Raw genomic sequence first — 16,197 nt, 5'->3', positions numbered from 1 at the left:
CGCATTGAATCCTCGCATATCGGAACATTCCTAAACAATTATCCAAAATACTCAGTCCGCGGTGGAGAAAGGCTAATTGAATACCTATTCCTGTGATTAAAAAGTTCGGATTCTGATTAAACCACTAGCATTATATCCTTAATAAAATAAAGGTTTTTTTTGGGGAACTTTTTAAATCTTTATATTTTAAAAATGTATAATTTTGAAAAAAAAAAATAGATGGAAAATATTCAATTTAATTTTTATTAAATTTCTATACCTAAGTTGAGTAAATTAAGTCTAGTACCCCACTTCTCGGCCACCTCTAATCTCAGTCACTCTTTTATATCAAAAATCATGATTTTCATCTATTAATAACTTTTCAATCAATAAATATAATTCAATAAAATTGAAATCGTAAATTCTTTTTATAATTATAAATAAATGTCACGATTCATTAATTCACGTGACCTCGAGGACCTTTTGGACCTTAGGGTCCCAAAGGTCCTCAAAAGATGATATAGGGTATATAAACATTCATTTAGTCTCGTAGTTAAGGAGCTTTGTGCTCAACTTAGTTATCAATTAGTTTACCTACATTCTACTTGATCTAGTAACGACTTCACTTCCAAGTGAAGACCAGTGATAAAGCCTTGACCCACAACTACCAACCAGACGAAACCTTAGGCAGCCGCTGCCTCCAGTATAGTATCGTTACAGGAGCGAGGGAGCGAAGGAGCGAGATTCGAATCTCGCTCCCCAGCTCCATCGCTCCAATGTTGGAATACGAAGGTCTATATAATCAAGATGGATTCCCTTTGTATAGAGCTTCGTGCTCAAGATCAAGATCAATCATTTAGTATACTCTACTATTAGTTACGAATTGCATTATTGTCATTACTTTAAGTCCCTGCTTGACACCTAGTTATAAACCACCTCGAGAGCCTAGAGCACTTCCACGTGATCTAGACGGCAAACCTCGTAACATTTATATACAATCTGAAAATCATTAAAATTTGAAATAACTTTTTAATAAAAATTATTAAAAATAAATTATAAATAAAAATTATTAAAAATAAATTATAAATATTTTTTGGAATATATATATTATAATTGATCAAATAGATCAATTCATTTTGAAAAATAATTAGTAAATATCATTTAATTATCAATCAAATATTTTGTTATATAAATTTTATAAAGAAAAATATTCAATTAATAATAAAACAAAGATTACTAATTGTTTTTTGAAATGAATTGATCTATTTGATTAATTATAATATTTATATTTTAAAAAAATTTATAATTTATTTTTAATAATTTTTATTAAAAAATTATTTCAAAATTTAATGATTTTCAGATTTGTATATAAATTATATATAAATTGAAAATCGTAATTTCAACTTTCAATTTCTCGATGAATAAAATCACAAAAAATCCGAAATTTTTAGAATTTTGTGACGGAAAAGTCGTAAACGGAGTCAATTCAATCACTTAGAATCTAAAACTAAAGAACTAAGAAGATTCTAAGTAAGAAGGTCTTTATATACAGGGCTAGTGCACGTGAGCCACTAGTGGGTAACAACCGTCACGTAACAAATTTATTATTATATAAATCAAAAATCTATATTCTAAATTTCATTAAATTATATTCATAAATAAGAAAGTTATAAAGGTCAATTTTTGTTGTTTTTTGGTGTAAAAAGGTGGCCGAGAAGTGGGGTACTAGACTTATCTCGTTATTTTACAAAGGTAATCAAAAGAGCTCCAAAACCGATTGCGTATAGTACTAGACCACAACATAACATCAGGAAACTGACTAATAACCGAAGTCTGAGTACGATTTACTCCCATATAGAAAAGGATAGCATGGAGAGATTACTTTTCTGAACTACATAAGTAAATAGTACAGTATGATATGAGGAAAACTTGCGATAGCGATGAAGTTTAAATTGACACCACGAATTGGAAGTATACCTAGTCCATTTTAAGTTCCGTATCAATCATTATAGTAATAGTGATATTTATATAAAAAACAACTAAACTTGGTTTTCTTAGTAGATGCAATGATATGGAAATAAATGGGTTGTTTCCCTGCCTTGCAGGTTAAGAGAAGGAAGATATGAGGACTAAAGAAAGCTAGAGATTATAGAGGAATTTCTTCGAAAGGGAAGGTACCACTCGGTTGATCTCTCTTTATTATGATATTTTAACACAACTTAGATCCTAAAACCACAAGTATCCATTAGGATTCTATGGCTGATCTACCTAGTATTATATTTAACACCGCGAATAACAATTTCTTTTCGCTGCGAAAGTCGGATTCAAAGAAAATCTAATAAGTTCTTAACAACTAACCCTCTTCGTTCTTAGAAAGCAGTATATAGAACACGCGGTCATTATTCTTTCCTACATATTCATAAAATCAAAACCACAACCTATATTTAGCATTAGGATTCTTCACCCAACTTCCATCGATCTTCCCCTTAAAATAAATATTAAGCACCTCACCTAAAGTGTTCAACCTTCTTCTCCTTCGGTGCCAACCCCAATACATCTCTAGCCTCATATCTTGAACCCTCAAAGTCAAATTATAGAGATATGAACTAAAAGTACCGGTGGCCTCTACAACTTGCAGATATGCTCACTGGTAATGTTTGCATCTTGAATGGGATTATATGGCGGAGAAAAGAAACGCGACTTGCAACAGAAGAATTGTCGTGTACTCCTTGTAAGGAAGTTCTTGAGACGCAACGAAATACTAAGATTCAGCGCTTGATTTTTGGGAATCTCTGATGGGTTTTGAAGTGCGTTGTTGATGAGTAACAGATATATTTGAGCAATATTAAGGACTTGAATAAAGGCTTGAATATTTGCACCAGTAGATATGGTAAATCCAGGGTTTAGCTTGCTGATGGTGCCGAGAACTAGGGAGAGGCTTATGGGTATAGGATGCCAGGCAGTTAGGGAGAGAGCGTAGAGGATCGTTGGAGATACTATGGCTAGATGTGTATTTGGGGACACGGCATATACGAGCTGATATATTAGTATATTAGTAAGAAACTGGAGGGCGAATTAGAGAATATACGGCATCAGAAGTTGGGTAAGATTTAGTTGATGGAGAGGATTTTGAGTGTTTAATATCGGCTAGATCATCCCAGACTTTGGTTCCCGCTTGGGAATCCTCGGGTGAGTCCCAAATGAGTTCTGCTTCAAAGCCATGAATGTAATGTGCTTCGGAAGAGTGATGCGCTAATCCTGCAAAAATAGCTGGAATGGCTATTTCTTGCTCGACGTCGGGGCCCGCGTCCGAAAAGCAAGTTAGGAATTCATGTGAAAGGGCAAACTGGGAGAAGAAGATATAATTAAGAATCTGAATAGCCAGAGCACAAAACATAAAGGAACACATTCGGTTATGTGGTCTTGATCTTGTGTGCATAGTATGAGACGAGACGAACAATTTAGTCCAGCTTATTTAGTCTACAACACTACTTAATGTATATCAAAGCCTCCTTCGACATTGATAATAGGGACTACACGCTTTGAGACACCAAAAATTGTATACCAAGTAATAAGAATTCTAAAGCCTAATTAGATACAAAATGCTACCATTTACTAGAAAACATTTGTTTCGCTTGACCCAAACTTATCAAATCCTACGACCAAACTTTACTCACAGGTACCTCTCCACAAGTATTTTCCCTTTCTTTTCATCCCATACCAATGCCCTGATGTCAACATCCGGATATCTTCGATAGACAAGGTCTTAATTGCACCGCCGATATGGCCTGTAGCTTCGATACTACTAGAAATGTGTGTTCAATGTGGTTCAACATGGCAAAAGCTACCCCCGGATAAACTAGGAAACAGAAACTGGGGATTATTGACCTTCCATGAATATTTTCGTCATGTCTGATTTGATCGACAGTAGTATAACCCCCGGTTATTCCTTGGTGGGCGTTACAGAAGACAAATAATAATGAAAAGCTTCACAGTGGTTTTCTGATCAAAAGATGTTGTGGAATTAAACGTGCAGATTTTTTTATCAAGTTGGCTACACAGCAAGCAAACTAACCCCTCATTCGAGGAGATAAATTGGTGATTATATGTAAATAAAGCGGGGTGCTTACAAGACATGTAATAATGATGTATGCTTATGAACCTGCGTGACTGGACTTGCTGGACTTATGGATCATCGACTTGACTTTGCTTATAAAGACACAAAATTTGAAGGTAACATAATAGCATCAGCATCAACGTCAGCATCAGCATCATCCACTGATTATTTTGTTTGGATCACTAAAGCTCCGTGGAACAAGTCAGACTTCTGAGATCAGATATTGCAAATCTTCGTCGCTATTCTTATTCTTTGAATACAGCTGTCAATTGGATTGAAAACAAAATGTCAATTAACCATTTTGTTTTAACAATCATCGGCATCTACAATGACAATAGTTTACTCGAAGTTCCAACGAGACTTCCAGACGGAACTTCGAGAGCTTGATGGATCTCCATTTCCAGAGACAAATAGTAAAATGTGGTTAACGTATGAAGTATTCCAGGTTATCATTAATTTTAATTATTTTCCTAAGATGCAACCACTATCAAAATCAAAAACCAACCTTTGATCATTAAAAAAATAGGCTGTCGGCCGCTAAATTTTAGTGCCCGCGCACCTAAGCCACGATTACAAAACAACAGAAAGAAAGAAGATTGCATCTCAACAAGATTTAATATTCAGCCATCCTCTCACAATACACAGCATATAGCATGATTACGAGGTTACAGATATAATATCATCTCAAACTCCAATTATGGAATCCTTCCGCTATCGTTATATTGTTGCAACAAGTTGGAATGTTATTGCGTGCTCGTATACTCGTATACTCGTATATACACATATATACATGTATTCGTAAGATACATTCGTAACCATCATCTTACAAACCAGAGACATTCTCTTCAATAGATAGGTATTAGGTACCCATAAAAACCATGAATTTTCAGCTGACGATCGGCTTGCCGAAATCAATATGGTGCTACCGATACACTGGTCCCAAAGGAATGAAAGCCTGGTAAATCATGCTTCACCAGGAGCAAAACGGATTTTTGATCCTTGATCACGGAAAACAAAAAAGCCCGCCTACTTTTCATGGGTATATTATCCGGATTCAGTCAGCCACTGAGTGAGGCTAACGACAAGTCTAAGCGGAATTACACAAGTACTGTAACATCGTTCGCTGTGCCTCAGTTGTACTTCGGATAAAGCAAACCGCAGGAGATCAACTGAAGAGTCTGACAGGTACAATTTCAAATTGAAGTTGACTTGAAAGGTGGGTATCATCCATCGGAGACGAGTATGAGTCCGAAGGTAGTCCTGATTTGTTCATAGAAATGTAAATCTATCTACAGTTCCTTTAGGCAATTCCCGAAGCGGGTCCAACCGAATCCCAACACTCATGCCTCGATCTGGTACTATTGAAGTCATACCAGACTATTCGAAAGAATACAGTTGTGACCCACAAGGTGGATCTCATAAGGATGAGCGAGCATACTCCGTACTCATGGCTCAAGATTGGGCTCAACCGCAGAGACGCCGTTGAGAAGAGTGGAATGATTTTGATAAAGCCAATAGGAGATTTTAATGTTCCTGAAACAATGATTAGAGTTTTGATCTTCGAGCATGACCTCATTTGTCTCTGAATAGCTTCAACATTTAACTTCCAGTCAAAAAGCTTGTTCGCCGTCTCAGCCGGCGATCGCCTAACTGCTCAACATGGTATATATCATCTTTTGCTCTGTCTTATTTCCTTCGGTCTTCATGTTCAACGTTTTCGTTGATCTTTTACATTGAATCCATATTGATGATTTCCACTTAGAAGTAGATTGCTAGTGCGTATCCGTGACGGCTCAGAAATCCCAAGTACTCACAGATAAGATTTTATGCACGTGGGCTGCGCCTACGGACATCTCGGAAGTTTTTCACAAAACAAGCAACTTCTCCATGCGCAATGTGATTGATTGCGCACCTGTTCATGTAGCACTGCATCATGCAGACTAACCCAGCCCATGTTCACTGAGAATCTACAATGCCACAACTGCGAAACCACTTGATAGCCCCATCTTTGTACGACCTCAGATGACATCCACATCTAAAAAGTAATTAATTATGCTTTTCCATTCGAAGCCAAGTTTCGGCAGTTACTTACATCTCCAGATAAAGTGACACAAACAAGTGATCTGCGTACCGGAAGGAAAATTCCTGGTCAACGAAATGCGAAAACTCAACGGGCCGATCCATGATACAGGCTGATGATTTTCTTGCTTTATGCATTACATACGCGTTAACAAAATCATCTCGTACGAATAATATGGTTCCCCTTGATTTAGTTGAAATTTTTATCAACTGCAGATAGTATCTGCGGGCGCCGGCTCGAGGCATGTACATATTGATTTTACAGTTGTAAGAGCCGGGATGTCAGGAACTAACTGCAGCGTTGTGCAGGAACATCCTTGGCTGACAAGTTTAAAATTCAATAATGTATCAATACTCCCTACAGCTCAATCCTACCTCGGCCATAGGGGTTACGGATAACCTTACCCTTGAAAGTATATCCATGTTATAGATGTACCTTTCATACCTATGTACTAACTCCCTGAATTTCGGGGCTTCAAGAAGTCCTTCACTTACGAGGTCAAATCATCTCAATATCGCGATTCTACTACGGTCGTTCTGGTCACATACCTCCAAACAGACCTTCCCCATTCGATACAATCAAAACGTGAGACGTTTTATGTATTTTCCCGGCCGAAAGAATAGAGTAAAATATGCACAACACATTCTGTGGAAATACTATGCATCCATGCATCCATCCATCACGGACGCATAAGAAGCCAAAAACTTAAAGTTTAGGCTACTCCCGCGGCGGGGCGGTGGTGATATCATTTGATATTGATGAATGGACGCCCTTTCATGTCACAATAATAGCCATTCAAGACATACATATGTAGCATGTACATACAAAGTCCCTATACAGTACAAGGAAGGAAGTATACAACCGCCACTAATCCACCTGATAATACACCATCCATGCGTATCCCCCAAGTATGTACTGTGTATTCTGTACATAATATGTGTCAAAATAAGAATTCCATGGGCTGATCTCTCGTACATATGCGCATTTTCTCGTACGACTATTCCGGATATTCTCATTTTCTCATGTTCTTCTCATCTAGAATTCTTCTCCTCGTCTAGACATTCTTATTTTCAATATTCGTTCATTCATACACCCTACCTAGTATTCGCATAACACCTCACTCACTCACTCACTCAATCAATCATGTATCCGGGTCCGGTCCGCTCCGTGACCCTTTTCCTTCTCCGCTAGCCTCTAGGTAGGGAGGGTCATGTTACATCGCAGGGCGGGCGGGGCTGGCCTGGATATACTCGGATATGAAAATGATAGATGATAGAAATCTCTACAAACAGGGGATTTTCGGGGTCGTATCACTAGGCATACTATGGATGGAAAAGTATTTGATCAAGACTGGATAGATTCTTTAATCTTTGCAGATTTTTGGGTCGTAGACTCTTCGATGTCGTATTCGTAGAGGATCGCTTGGATTATCTTTATCTTTACCTTGATGACTTTTTTTTTTTGTTTCGGTGGGTTAAGGTTACTTGTATCATGTCTTATATTGTACATATGGTTTATGCATGTTTCGTTTGTTCGAGAAGGTAGTTGTTTATTTGAGTCATTCATTTCTGTCGTTTTTTGTGTATCTATGGGGAAATAATTTAGGGGTGCTGTAAGGTTGGTTGGTTTTAATCTGTCTTTATTTGTATAAAGCGTTTTCTCAACGACCTATTAATATACTCTAATCGATTATTCAATGCCAATTATTAGTATCCCATTCATATCCCATATCACTATACAAATATATATATATGTATGTATCAAGTATTATATAAATACACACACACACATATATATACATTTCCACCACCACACAGCACCACCTATTCCCTCCATATCCATGCAAACCACAACAGCATTCACATGTCCATGTTCATGTTCATATTCAAGTTCATGTATGTACCTCCCTCTCTCCCTCCCACACCCTCTCTCTCCATCCATCCGTCCATCCGGTCAATCTAGACCCACCCAAATGTCTCACTTACAAACATACATACATAACAAACATACAAAACACTCGTACCCCTACCCCGCAAAATCCACCAATAAAGCTTCTTATCCCCACGGTCACTCACTCTATCTATAATCTATCCTTCATCGATAGTATCTCTTTGATGCGTGCCGATATCTCCAATCAATCTTCAACCAATGATTAAACTTAGTTAATCATCAACTCATTTTTCTTTCTATCTTTCTTTCTTCAATGATTCGTCAGCTGGTGATATTGATATCGATATCGATGTAGAAATTACCCTATTAATATGTACTAGGTATGTATGTGTATATATAAAGCTCCTCTTCATCTATATATATATATCCTTATAATATTAATAATAACATCCAATCAATATCCAACCATCCTCTAGCTAATCCCCAACAAATCCTCAACTCCTACCTCTTCTCTCTTCTCTCTTTCTTCCCCCCTTCAAATCCCTCTAGAATACTACTGTTACGAGGTTTGCCGTCTATATCACGTGGAAGTGCTCTAGGCTCTCGAGGTGGTTTATAACTAGGCGTTAAGCAGAGACTTATATAATGACAAATAATGATATGCAATTCGTAACTAATAGTAGAGTATACTAAATAATTGATCTTGAATACGAAGCTTTATATAAAGGAAATCTATTTTGATTATATAGATCTTTATACTTTATAATTCGAAGAGAGCGAGAGGATCGAGCTTCGATCCTTTCGCTCTTCGAGTCCTCGCATCACGTGTTATTACTAATCCTGTGACCTAATTGTTACCTGTCGTAACAAGTTTTTTAGTTATAAATAAAAAAGATATTATATATATAAATGTGTGTGTGTGTGTGTTATTATTTAACGGCCAGAGGCCGAGGGGGCGAAGCCCCCCCATTCTCATGACATCCCCTCTTGGGGCAAAGGCCGCCAGGGAGTTACTCCTGGGTTTCTAATAGTTATATACATACTATTTCTACAGAGTGTAGTGATTCCTGAGCGCATTCCCATAGCTGCCGTGATCTTGATGAGAAATTAATCCTTCCTATTGGTGGAGGGATTACTTAGTATGAATTCTGCCGAGCTGCAGCCGGTCCGCCTAAAACCCCATGACCTTCTTAGCGCCTCCACAATTGATTATATAAGCTTTTTTTTTTTTTTTTCTTACAAAGGAAATACAGGTTTTATGGTCAATTTTGATTGTCTGTTAGGGTAGCTCTGCGACCTGGGGTCTCACAGCGAGTGAATGGGGCCCTTTAAGATTGGGGGGGGAGGGAGGTGGAGGGGACATATGTTGGTATAGAATCCGTTCGCTTTCGTCCAGTTTGCTAATACCTCAGCACCTTCGTAGGTACCGCAGAGGAACGGAAGAATATCGGCAGGTTTCCCTTTAGGCCAAGGGTGGTTTCTTTTGGCGATACTGCAGAAGAAGAAGTGTACTGGGGATTTACGGGCTCCACATCTGCAAAGCAGTTGTGCGTCTTGATGTAGGAAACGTTCGTGGTACGATGCGAAGTCTCCATGGCCTGAGCGGATAGCTATTAGGCGACCTAGGAAGGGTCTAGGGAGAGAGAGTTCTTTTGGGTTCCTTGGTGAGGTAAAGATCTCGAGGTCTCTGTAGGTTGTTGGGATCACTGTTGACCACAGCTGATTCATTGCTTTTTGCCTGAGTCCTTTGGTCACTCTTCTGAGTCCTGCATATGAGTAGGCCCCTGTGGGTTGAGGGAGGGCTGCCCCTGCCTTGGCCGCTTTGTCAGCCGCTTCGTTTCCTGCTACATCTTTATGACCAGGGACCCATCGGATATGGACTGTGCCATTGTGCCAGGTTGAGGCTAGTTGGCGGAAAGCCGAGAAGGTGTCCTGGGAGGATCCGGTAGATTTGGAGAGGAGTCTTGCTGCTACCTCAATATTATCAAGACAGATGTATATATCTGTTGCTATTCTCGATTCGATCGAGGAGATAGCGGCCTTGAGGCCTTCGAAAGCTGCGATCGCTTCAGAATCGTATACTTCCTTCATTCTTCCTAGTGGAAGGCTCCCTTCGCAGAATTTGTGGTTGTCTTGGTACCCTACGAAACCGCCACCAGTATTGCCGTTTGCAAGTTTAGACCCGTCAGAGAAGATAACGATATCTTCGCGAGGGAGTAGGTCATAGAAATCGTTGAATTCAGTAGCTGCTTCCTGTTTGGTACGGCTATTGGGGCTGTGAATACACTTCATTATTTCTGCTCTTAATTCATATTCTAGCCATTTAGGGGCTGATAGGGGATCGATCTGTTCCGAGGGCGGAAGAGATAGGATACGGCAGGCGAAACGGGTCTTGAAAGAGCCGGGGTCCTCTTGGATCCATTTAGCTCTCCAGGCGAGAGGGTGGTAGGGGTCCAGTCTTCTGGTTCTAACTGTTGAAGCGCGAGCTAGGTCGTCCAGTTCAATTTCAGGCGGGCGGAGTCCTGATTCACGGTGCAGTATTGCTATGTTGGTTGTCCTCCATACTGGCAGGATTGCTCTGGCACACTCTAAGGTAACCTTACTTAACTGGTTGATATAGCCCTCCACCTTAGTAGGGTGGTTTATTCCGAATTGTGTTCTATCTGTCCATCAGGTTTCTGCTCCAAAGTATGCACGTTTGAGGACACATGCTTCAGCGGCTTGCCGTAGTAGTCTGGGAGGGGCTCCTCTTATAGAGTTACCCAGGGATTTAAGAGCTCTGGCTATTACAATAGCTTTTGTAGCTAGTTCTTTCGTATGCCATTTGAAGGATAACTTTTTATCGAAGAGGATTCCGAGCCATCTAATATAGGGCTTTCCATTGGCAAGTTCTTTGATTGTTAGATCTCCCATAGTAATTGTAGGGGTAGTATCTGGGTTCTGTTCAGTCCTGCGTTTTGAGAAGTGGATGAGTTCTGATTTGCCGGGATCAAAGGTAATGCCTTCTGAGGCGCCCCAGGTTAGGATCTCCAGTGTGGTAGCGTTGAGTTCGGTGACATTATCATCCAGAGAGTTCGAGGCTGCTAGTATAGCTACATCGTCTGCGTAGCCGAATTTGATTGTGTCCTTCCCCATTTTGAAGATAGGGGCGATGTATAACATAAAGAGAATGGGTGATATAGGGGAGCCTTGTGGGAGCCCGCATTCAATGTTTGTTTTGGGGCCTGTGGTTCCATCTAGGCGGACTTGGATGGTTCTTCGGGTTACGAAGGAGGATAACCATTTGGTGAGGTTAGGGGCCCAGCCTTGTTCCCGGAGCCTCCGGATCAGGCGTCCGGGGAGGACAGCGTCGAAGGCTCCTTTGATATCGAGAGTGAGCAACGAGGCCGAGCCGTTTAAGTTAAGTGCATGTTCGACATCGTGGGTAAGGCAGGTGGTGAGGTCTACTGAGGATCTGAGAGGCAGGGCTCCGAATTGGTGTGTGGAAAGGACTTTATGGGAGATCGAGGTCCAGGACATTTGCCGGGCAATTAATCGTTCGAGTCCTTTGCCGAGGACTGAGAGTAGGGCGATGGGTCTGTATGATCTGGGAGAGGAGAGGTCGGCCTTATTGGGTTTGGGGATGATTGCAAGGATCGCACTGCGGAAGGATTTCGGGTGATATCCGAGGTGGAGACAGCTGTAGTAAAGTTGGGAGACGAATGGCTCGATCAGAGACCAGGCTTCTTTGAGGATTGCTGTAGGGAGTTCGTCTGCCTCAGGGGCTGTATTGCCTGCCAACAAGACTGCGTTCTGTATCGCTTGAACATTGATGATTGGGGGAGGGAGTTGTTTGGTAGGGACAGTTGGGCAATCTATAGGGATGTCTCCAATTTCTGTATCTCTTTTGAGGAGATTGTTTATTAAGATGGTTTGTTTTTCCGGGGTCCCGGTTGCAAGGGGTCGGTTGGGGTGAAGGGGGTCCTTGAGAGGGGGGGAATGGAAAGAGCCTGTGGTTTTATGCCATTTAGATATGGCGAAGATGTCCTTGGTATGTTGGGCCTGGTCTATCTTTGTGCGGTAGAAGGATCTTTTAGCTTTTCGGATGGTTTGTCTGAAGAGTTGTTTGTCAATCTGATTTCGGTGGTATTGTATGCATGCATTGCTGCATTCATCGTTCCACCAGGGTTGGCCTTTGTTTTGGCCTGTAGTTCTTTTGGCAGAGCCACAATAAGCTTTGTGGATGGCGTCTACAAGGTCATCGGTGAACTGGTCTAGTTCTGCTTCGCTTCGAGGTGGGGCATTCAGGGTTGTGAGATTGGTTTTTAAGAGGGATTTGAAAAGGATAGGATCGAGGCTTTTAGGACGAAGCTGTTTCAAAGTATTCGTTGTATTGGATATCCATGGGATATTTGTAAGGAGGGGAGTGTGGTCCGAGGTGACATCAAGGTGATAGGCGACACGGGTATTGAGGCCTTGTTGATGTAGTGTGTGGGAGCAAAAGGCCAGATCCAGAACATTGCCTATAGAGTGGGTAGGTTTATCTAGCTCGGATGAGAATACTAATTGGTGTTCTTCGAGCCATTTGTTGAAGGGGATAGAGGCAGGAGAGAGGTTTCCTGTATAGCTAGGTTGCCAGTTCCGGTGTGGGAGGTTGAAGTCCCCACAGAGGAAGGTGTTCCCTTGAAGGTAGGTGTCTGGGGTGTCGATGAGGGTTTGGGTGGTATTCTGGGGGCGGGTTGGAGAACCGCGGGGGCTGTTATATATATTGAAGATGGTGACTGAGTAATTGGTCTCAGTTTTTAGTTGGAGGATGAGGAGATCTGAAAGGGCATATGGGTCAATGTGAGGGGGTTTGAGTTGGGTGATAATGATGTCTAGGTCTTTGCGGATGTAGGAGATCACTCTGGGTCTACCATGCTCAAGCCAGTTGTCTGTTGGGGAGTAGCATTGGTATGCTGGGTGCCATTTGGTGATTCGGCGGGAGAGGTCTTTCGAGATGTATGGTTCTTGTATCATTATGATGTCGGACTTTTCGTTGTATGCTGTAGCGAGTGCAATATCATGTGCCTCAGCGCTTCTGTCTGTGTTCAGTTGGAAGACGGATAGTTGTTGTCTATTCATTATGATTTATGGAGCGGAAGATATCGATAGGTCCTGGGGTGACGTATCGGGTGGAGCGGGTGGTAGAGGGGGGGGCTGTTGGTGTGGGTTGGACTGGGGGAGTGACCGGTCTGGAGATAGGTTGGGTCTCTATTGTCTCCATAATGTCGGTGTTGTTGCCGAAGTGTTTCCGGTTGCCTGCAATGCATCCATCGTCTTTTCTGGCTTTGGTGGTGGCAAGAAAACCTGATTTTCTGATTTCGATTTTCTGTTCTTTGGTGAGTTGTCGGCCTTTGCCGGCGAAAAGAGGGCATCTGTGGTCATCGGCTGCGTGGGGGCCGTGGCAATGTAGGCATCGGGGAGGGCAGGTGTGTTCCCCTTGTGTATCGCATCTGTTCGAATGAGCGAATGTTTTATGTTCTGTGGAGCCGCATAAGCGGCATTTGCTAGGTCTAGCACAGGTTCTTGGGTTATGCCAGTTCCAGCATTTGTCGCATTGTATGATTTTATTCTTGCGGGGCAGCAATCGGGTTGTGGTGGTTACCCCGAAGAGTCGCATGAACTTCGGGATTTGGGATGGATTGGTCTCGTTTGGAAAGTTGACGAACCAATCGCAGGTTGAACTGGACGGAGTGATAGTGCTGTTCGGTGTTTCCGCTACCAGAAGTGGGGTGACACCTGTCAGTTCTTTAATGGCCAGTTTTAACATGTGTGAATCCATATCTCCTGTTGTATATTGGTCATTTTCGAAGAGGCCTATGCGTCTGGGGACGTTGGAGATACGGTATGAGAGCCATTGAGCGTTTCGCTCTACTTTGACCGTGCCAGAAGGGGAGGTGAAGAAGTTGGAGATGGTTTGAATCTGGGATTCGAGGATTGAGAGGGATTCGGGTCTGTTTGGGCATAAGGCCAGGCCGGACTTCGTTTGCTGTATTTCCTGAAGAGCTTTTCCATGTATTCCTAGTTTGGTTTTGAGGCTCGTGTAGATAGCATAGACATGCATATCTCTTGCCGGGTGGGCTAGAGGGAGTCGGACGAAGAGTCTGTTGTCCTCGGAGAGTTTTTGAATGCTTTTGGTCTTTGTGGCTGAAGGCTGGCTGAAGATCTTTGAGGTAGTTGAGGCAGCAGCTTTGGCATATGTAGGCTTTGTGATCGGGGTGCTGTTCGATGCAGAGGCATTTTTGTGTATATGTGGCTTGATCGGGGTTGAGCCTGTGATAAATGCTTTGAAGTGTGTTGTAGCCACTGTTGCGAGTTCGTCGCTGAGTTGGGCCAGGGCTTCCTTTAAGTGTTTGGGGAGGCCTTGATTGTTGGTGCGGTGTTGATCCAAGAACTTTGCGATAGGATCAAATAGGGACTGTCCTTCAGAGGCTCTGATGGAAGCTGCTGCTACAGATTCCGCTAGAGCCTTCTGGAGGGGGCCGTCGGGGGGGGATGGGGCCATGATTGACCTTGTTGCGGTGCCCAAAGGGCAGCGCTTTGCGGAGAGGAGATCGTTTGGAGTAGACAGTATAGATATAGTCGGTTTCTCTTCGAAAAGAGGAAACGTGTCGATTTGTATCTCTCATTATATATATAAATGTTACGATCACGGATCTTACAGTAACCGATCGTGTGTTTACGAGATGCGATTCGATCAAATTAGTATGGGATTAAGGTCATGTGAGGATCTGAAGAGCACAGACTCTGTTATTATATGATTCCCACCGATCCCACCGACTTAAATCAAGTGGGAGCGATGGGATGAGGGGATAGGGAGTACGAAGATCTATATAACTAGGAGGGATTCCCTCACTCTAGAGCTTGGTGCTCAAGATCAATCATTTAGTATACTCTACTATTAGTTACGAATTGCATATCATTATGGTCATTACTTAAGTCCCTGCTTGACGCCTAGTTATAAACCACCTCGAGAGCCTAGAGTACTTCCACGTGATCTAGACGGCAAACCTCGTAACATCTCTCTCTTATTTCTCTCATTCCATCCTATCACACCGCACTTTCTTTATACATCTACTTTCTCTCATCGTAGACACATCAACATCAACATCAAAATACCAAATAATAAATGTCAAGAGTACCAAGTACAAAGTACCAAATACCAAATACTAAATACTAAATTCAAATATCATACCGAATATCAAATATCAAATACTAATTTCAAAGTCCAAAAACTCGCCAGCCAATACCAAAAACCATTCAGTAACCCATCCAATCCAATCCAGCCCAGCCCAGTCCAATCCAGTCCAGGTCAATCCAACCTATCCAATGCATCCGCATTATCCACCCATGGAAGGAATTTCCACCTTCCACCCCACCTAACCACCGAGATCATTCCTATCCTTTCCTATCCTATCCCATCCCACCCAGATCATCCAATCCCCTATACATCCCACCAAAAGAGACATGAGGTTTTTATAAAGACAGAAAAAAATAAAAAACCACCCAGATTGTTTTTATCTGTAAGTAAGGTTTTCCCGTTCCTGGACCCCAACCTAAAATGCTGAAAGTCTGTCCGCCCAAATATATGATGTGACGAGAATGATGGAGAAGATAAAATTCAAATGCTAATGCCATGCAATGCGACAAACAACTCCTAATGATATGATTCGTCAAATGAGAACATATCATGGGATGATAAATAAAAAATATAAGGTATTTTTTTGAATAAGAATGTTAACATCTCCGATGTGGTATCCCGAACTTTGAGTAGTCCATATGAAGCGGAGTGTCGAAGCCAAAAAGTGGCGTAGAATTGCACAAGTTTTTGTACCGCGGTCAAATTCCGAAATCATGCTTCGTATGGATAAAGTTGTGAAGAACGATGTAAGCCGTGTCGTAAAATAAATGGATAAAATAATAATATTGTGATGATCGGCAAGGTAAGCCTCAACGCCAGGGACGAAAATCATGGGAACGTGAGGCGGTAAATGATTATCGATCCGAACTTTTTCGGCCCGTATGTGCATATTTTTCGTCAAACCCGAGTTTCCTTTGTGCATTAATCCTAGATGTGATACGAGATCCTGGTTCATGGTGTGTTACCGTT

The 16,197-nt window shown here is 41.6% G+C and overlaps 4 protein-coding genes across 4 annotated transcripts; 2 read left to right on the top strand and 2 right to left on the bottom strand.

Annotated features, from left to right (window-relative positions):
• Positions 1-2,604: 2,604 nt before the first annotated feature.
• On the bottom strand, positions 2,605-3,376 carry SS1G_11085 (predicted protein; the record flags this gene model as incomplete). Its single annotated transcript, XM_001587794.1, has 2 exons — positions 2,605-3,015; positions 3,068-3,376. 2 exons carry the CDS (start codon positions 3,374-3,376, stop codon positions 2,605-2,607), a joined length of 720 nt encoding a protein of 239 aa, XP_001587844.1.
• A 1,005-nt stretch (positions 3,377-4,381) lies between these two features.
• SS1G_11084 (predicted protein) lies at positions 4,382-5,099 on the top strand (the record flags this gene model as incomplete). Its single annotated transcript, XM_001587793.1, has 2 exons — positions 4,382-4,433; positions 4,987-5,099. 2 exons carry the CDS (start codon positions 4,382-4,384, stop codon positions 5,097-5,099), a joined length of 165 nt encoding a protein of 54 aa, XP_001587843.1.
• A 339-nt stretch (positions 5,100-5,438) lies between these two features.
• Positions 5,439-5,582, top strand: SS1G_11083 (predicted protein; the record flags this gene model as incomplete). The annotated part of the gene is made up of 1 exon (XM_001587792.1): positions 5,439-5,582. The coding sequence occupies one exon, from the start codon at positions 5,439-5,441 to the stop codon at positions 5,580-5,582; it is 144 nt and encodes a 47-aa protein (XP_001587842.1).
• Positions 5,583-9,173: 3,591 nt separating this feature from the next.
• Positions 9,174-14,592, bottom strand: SS1G_11082 (hypothetical protein; the record flags this gene model as incomplete). Its single annotated transcript, XM_001587791.1, has 4 exons — positions 9,174-9,183; positions 9,376-10,477; positions 10,829-13,115; positions 13,693-14,592. 4 exons carry the CDS (start codon positions 14,590-14,592, stop codon positions 9,174-9,176), a joined length of 4,299 nt encoding a protein of 1,432 aa, XP_001587841.1.
• Between the last annotated feature and the right edge of the window lie 1,605 nt (positions 14,593-16,197).

Source organism: Sclerotinia sclerotiorum, genomic scaffold (genome assembly GCF_000146945.2).
Source record: "Sclerotinia sclerotiorum 1980 UF-70 scaffold_17 genomic scaffold, whole genome shotgun sequence".
NCBI lineage: Eukaryota > Fungi > Ascomycota > Leotiomycetes > Helotiales > Sclerotiniaceae > Sclerotinia > Sclerotinia sclerotiorum.
The sequence above is the reverse complement of the archived record's forward strand: the minus strand, read 5'-3'. Positions and strand labels throughout refer to the sequence as shown.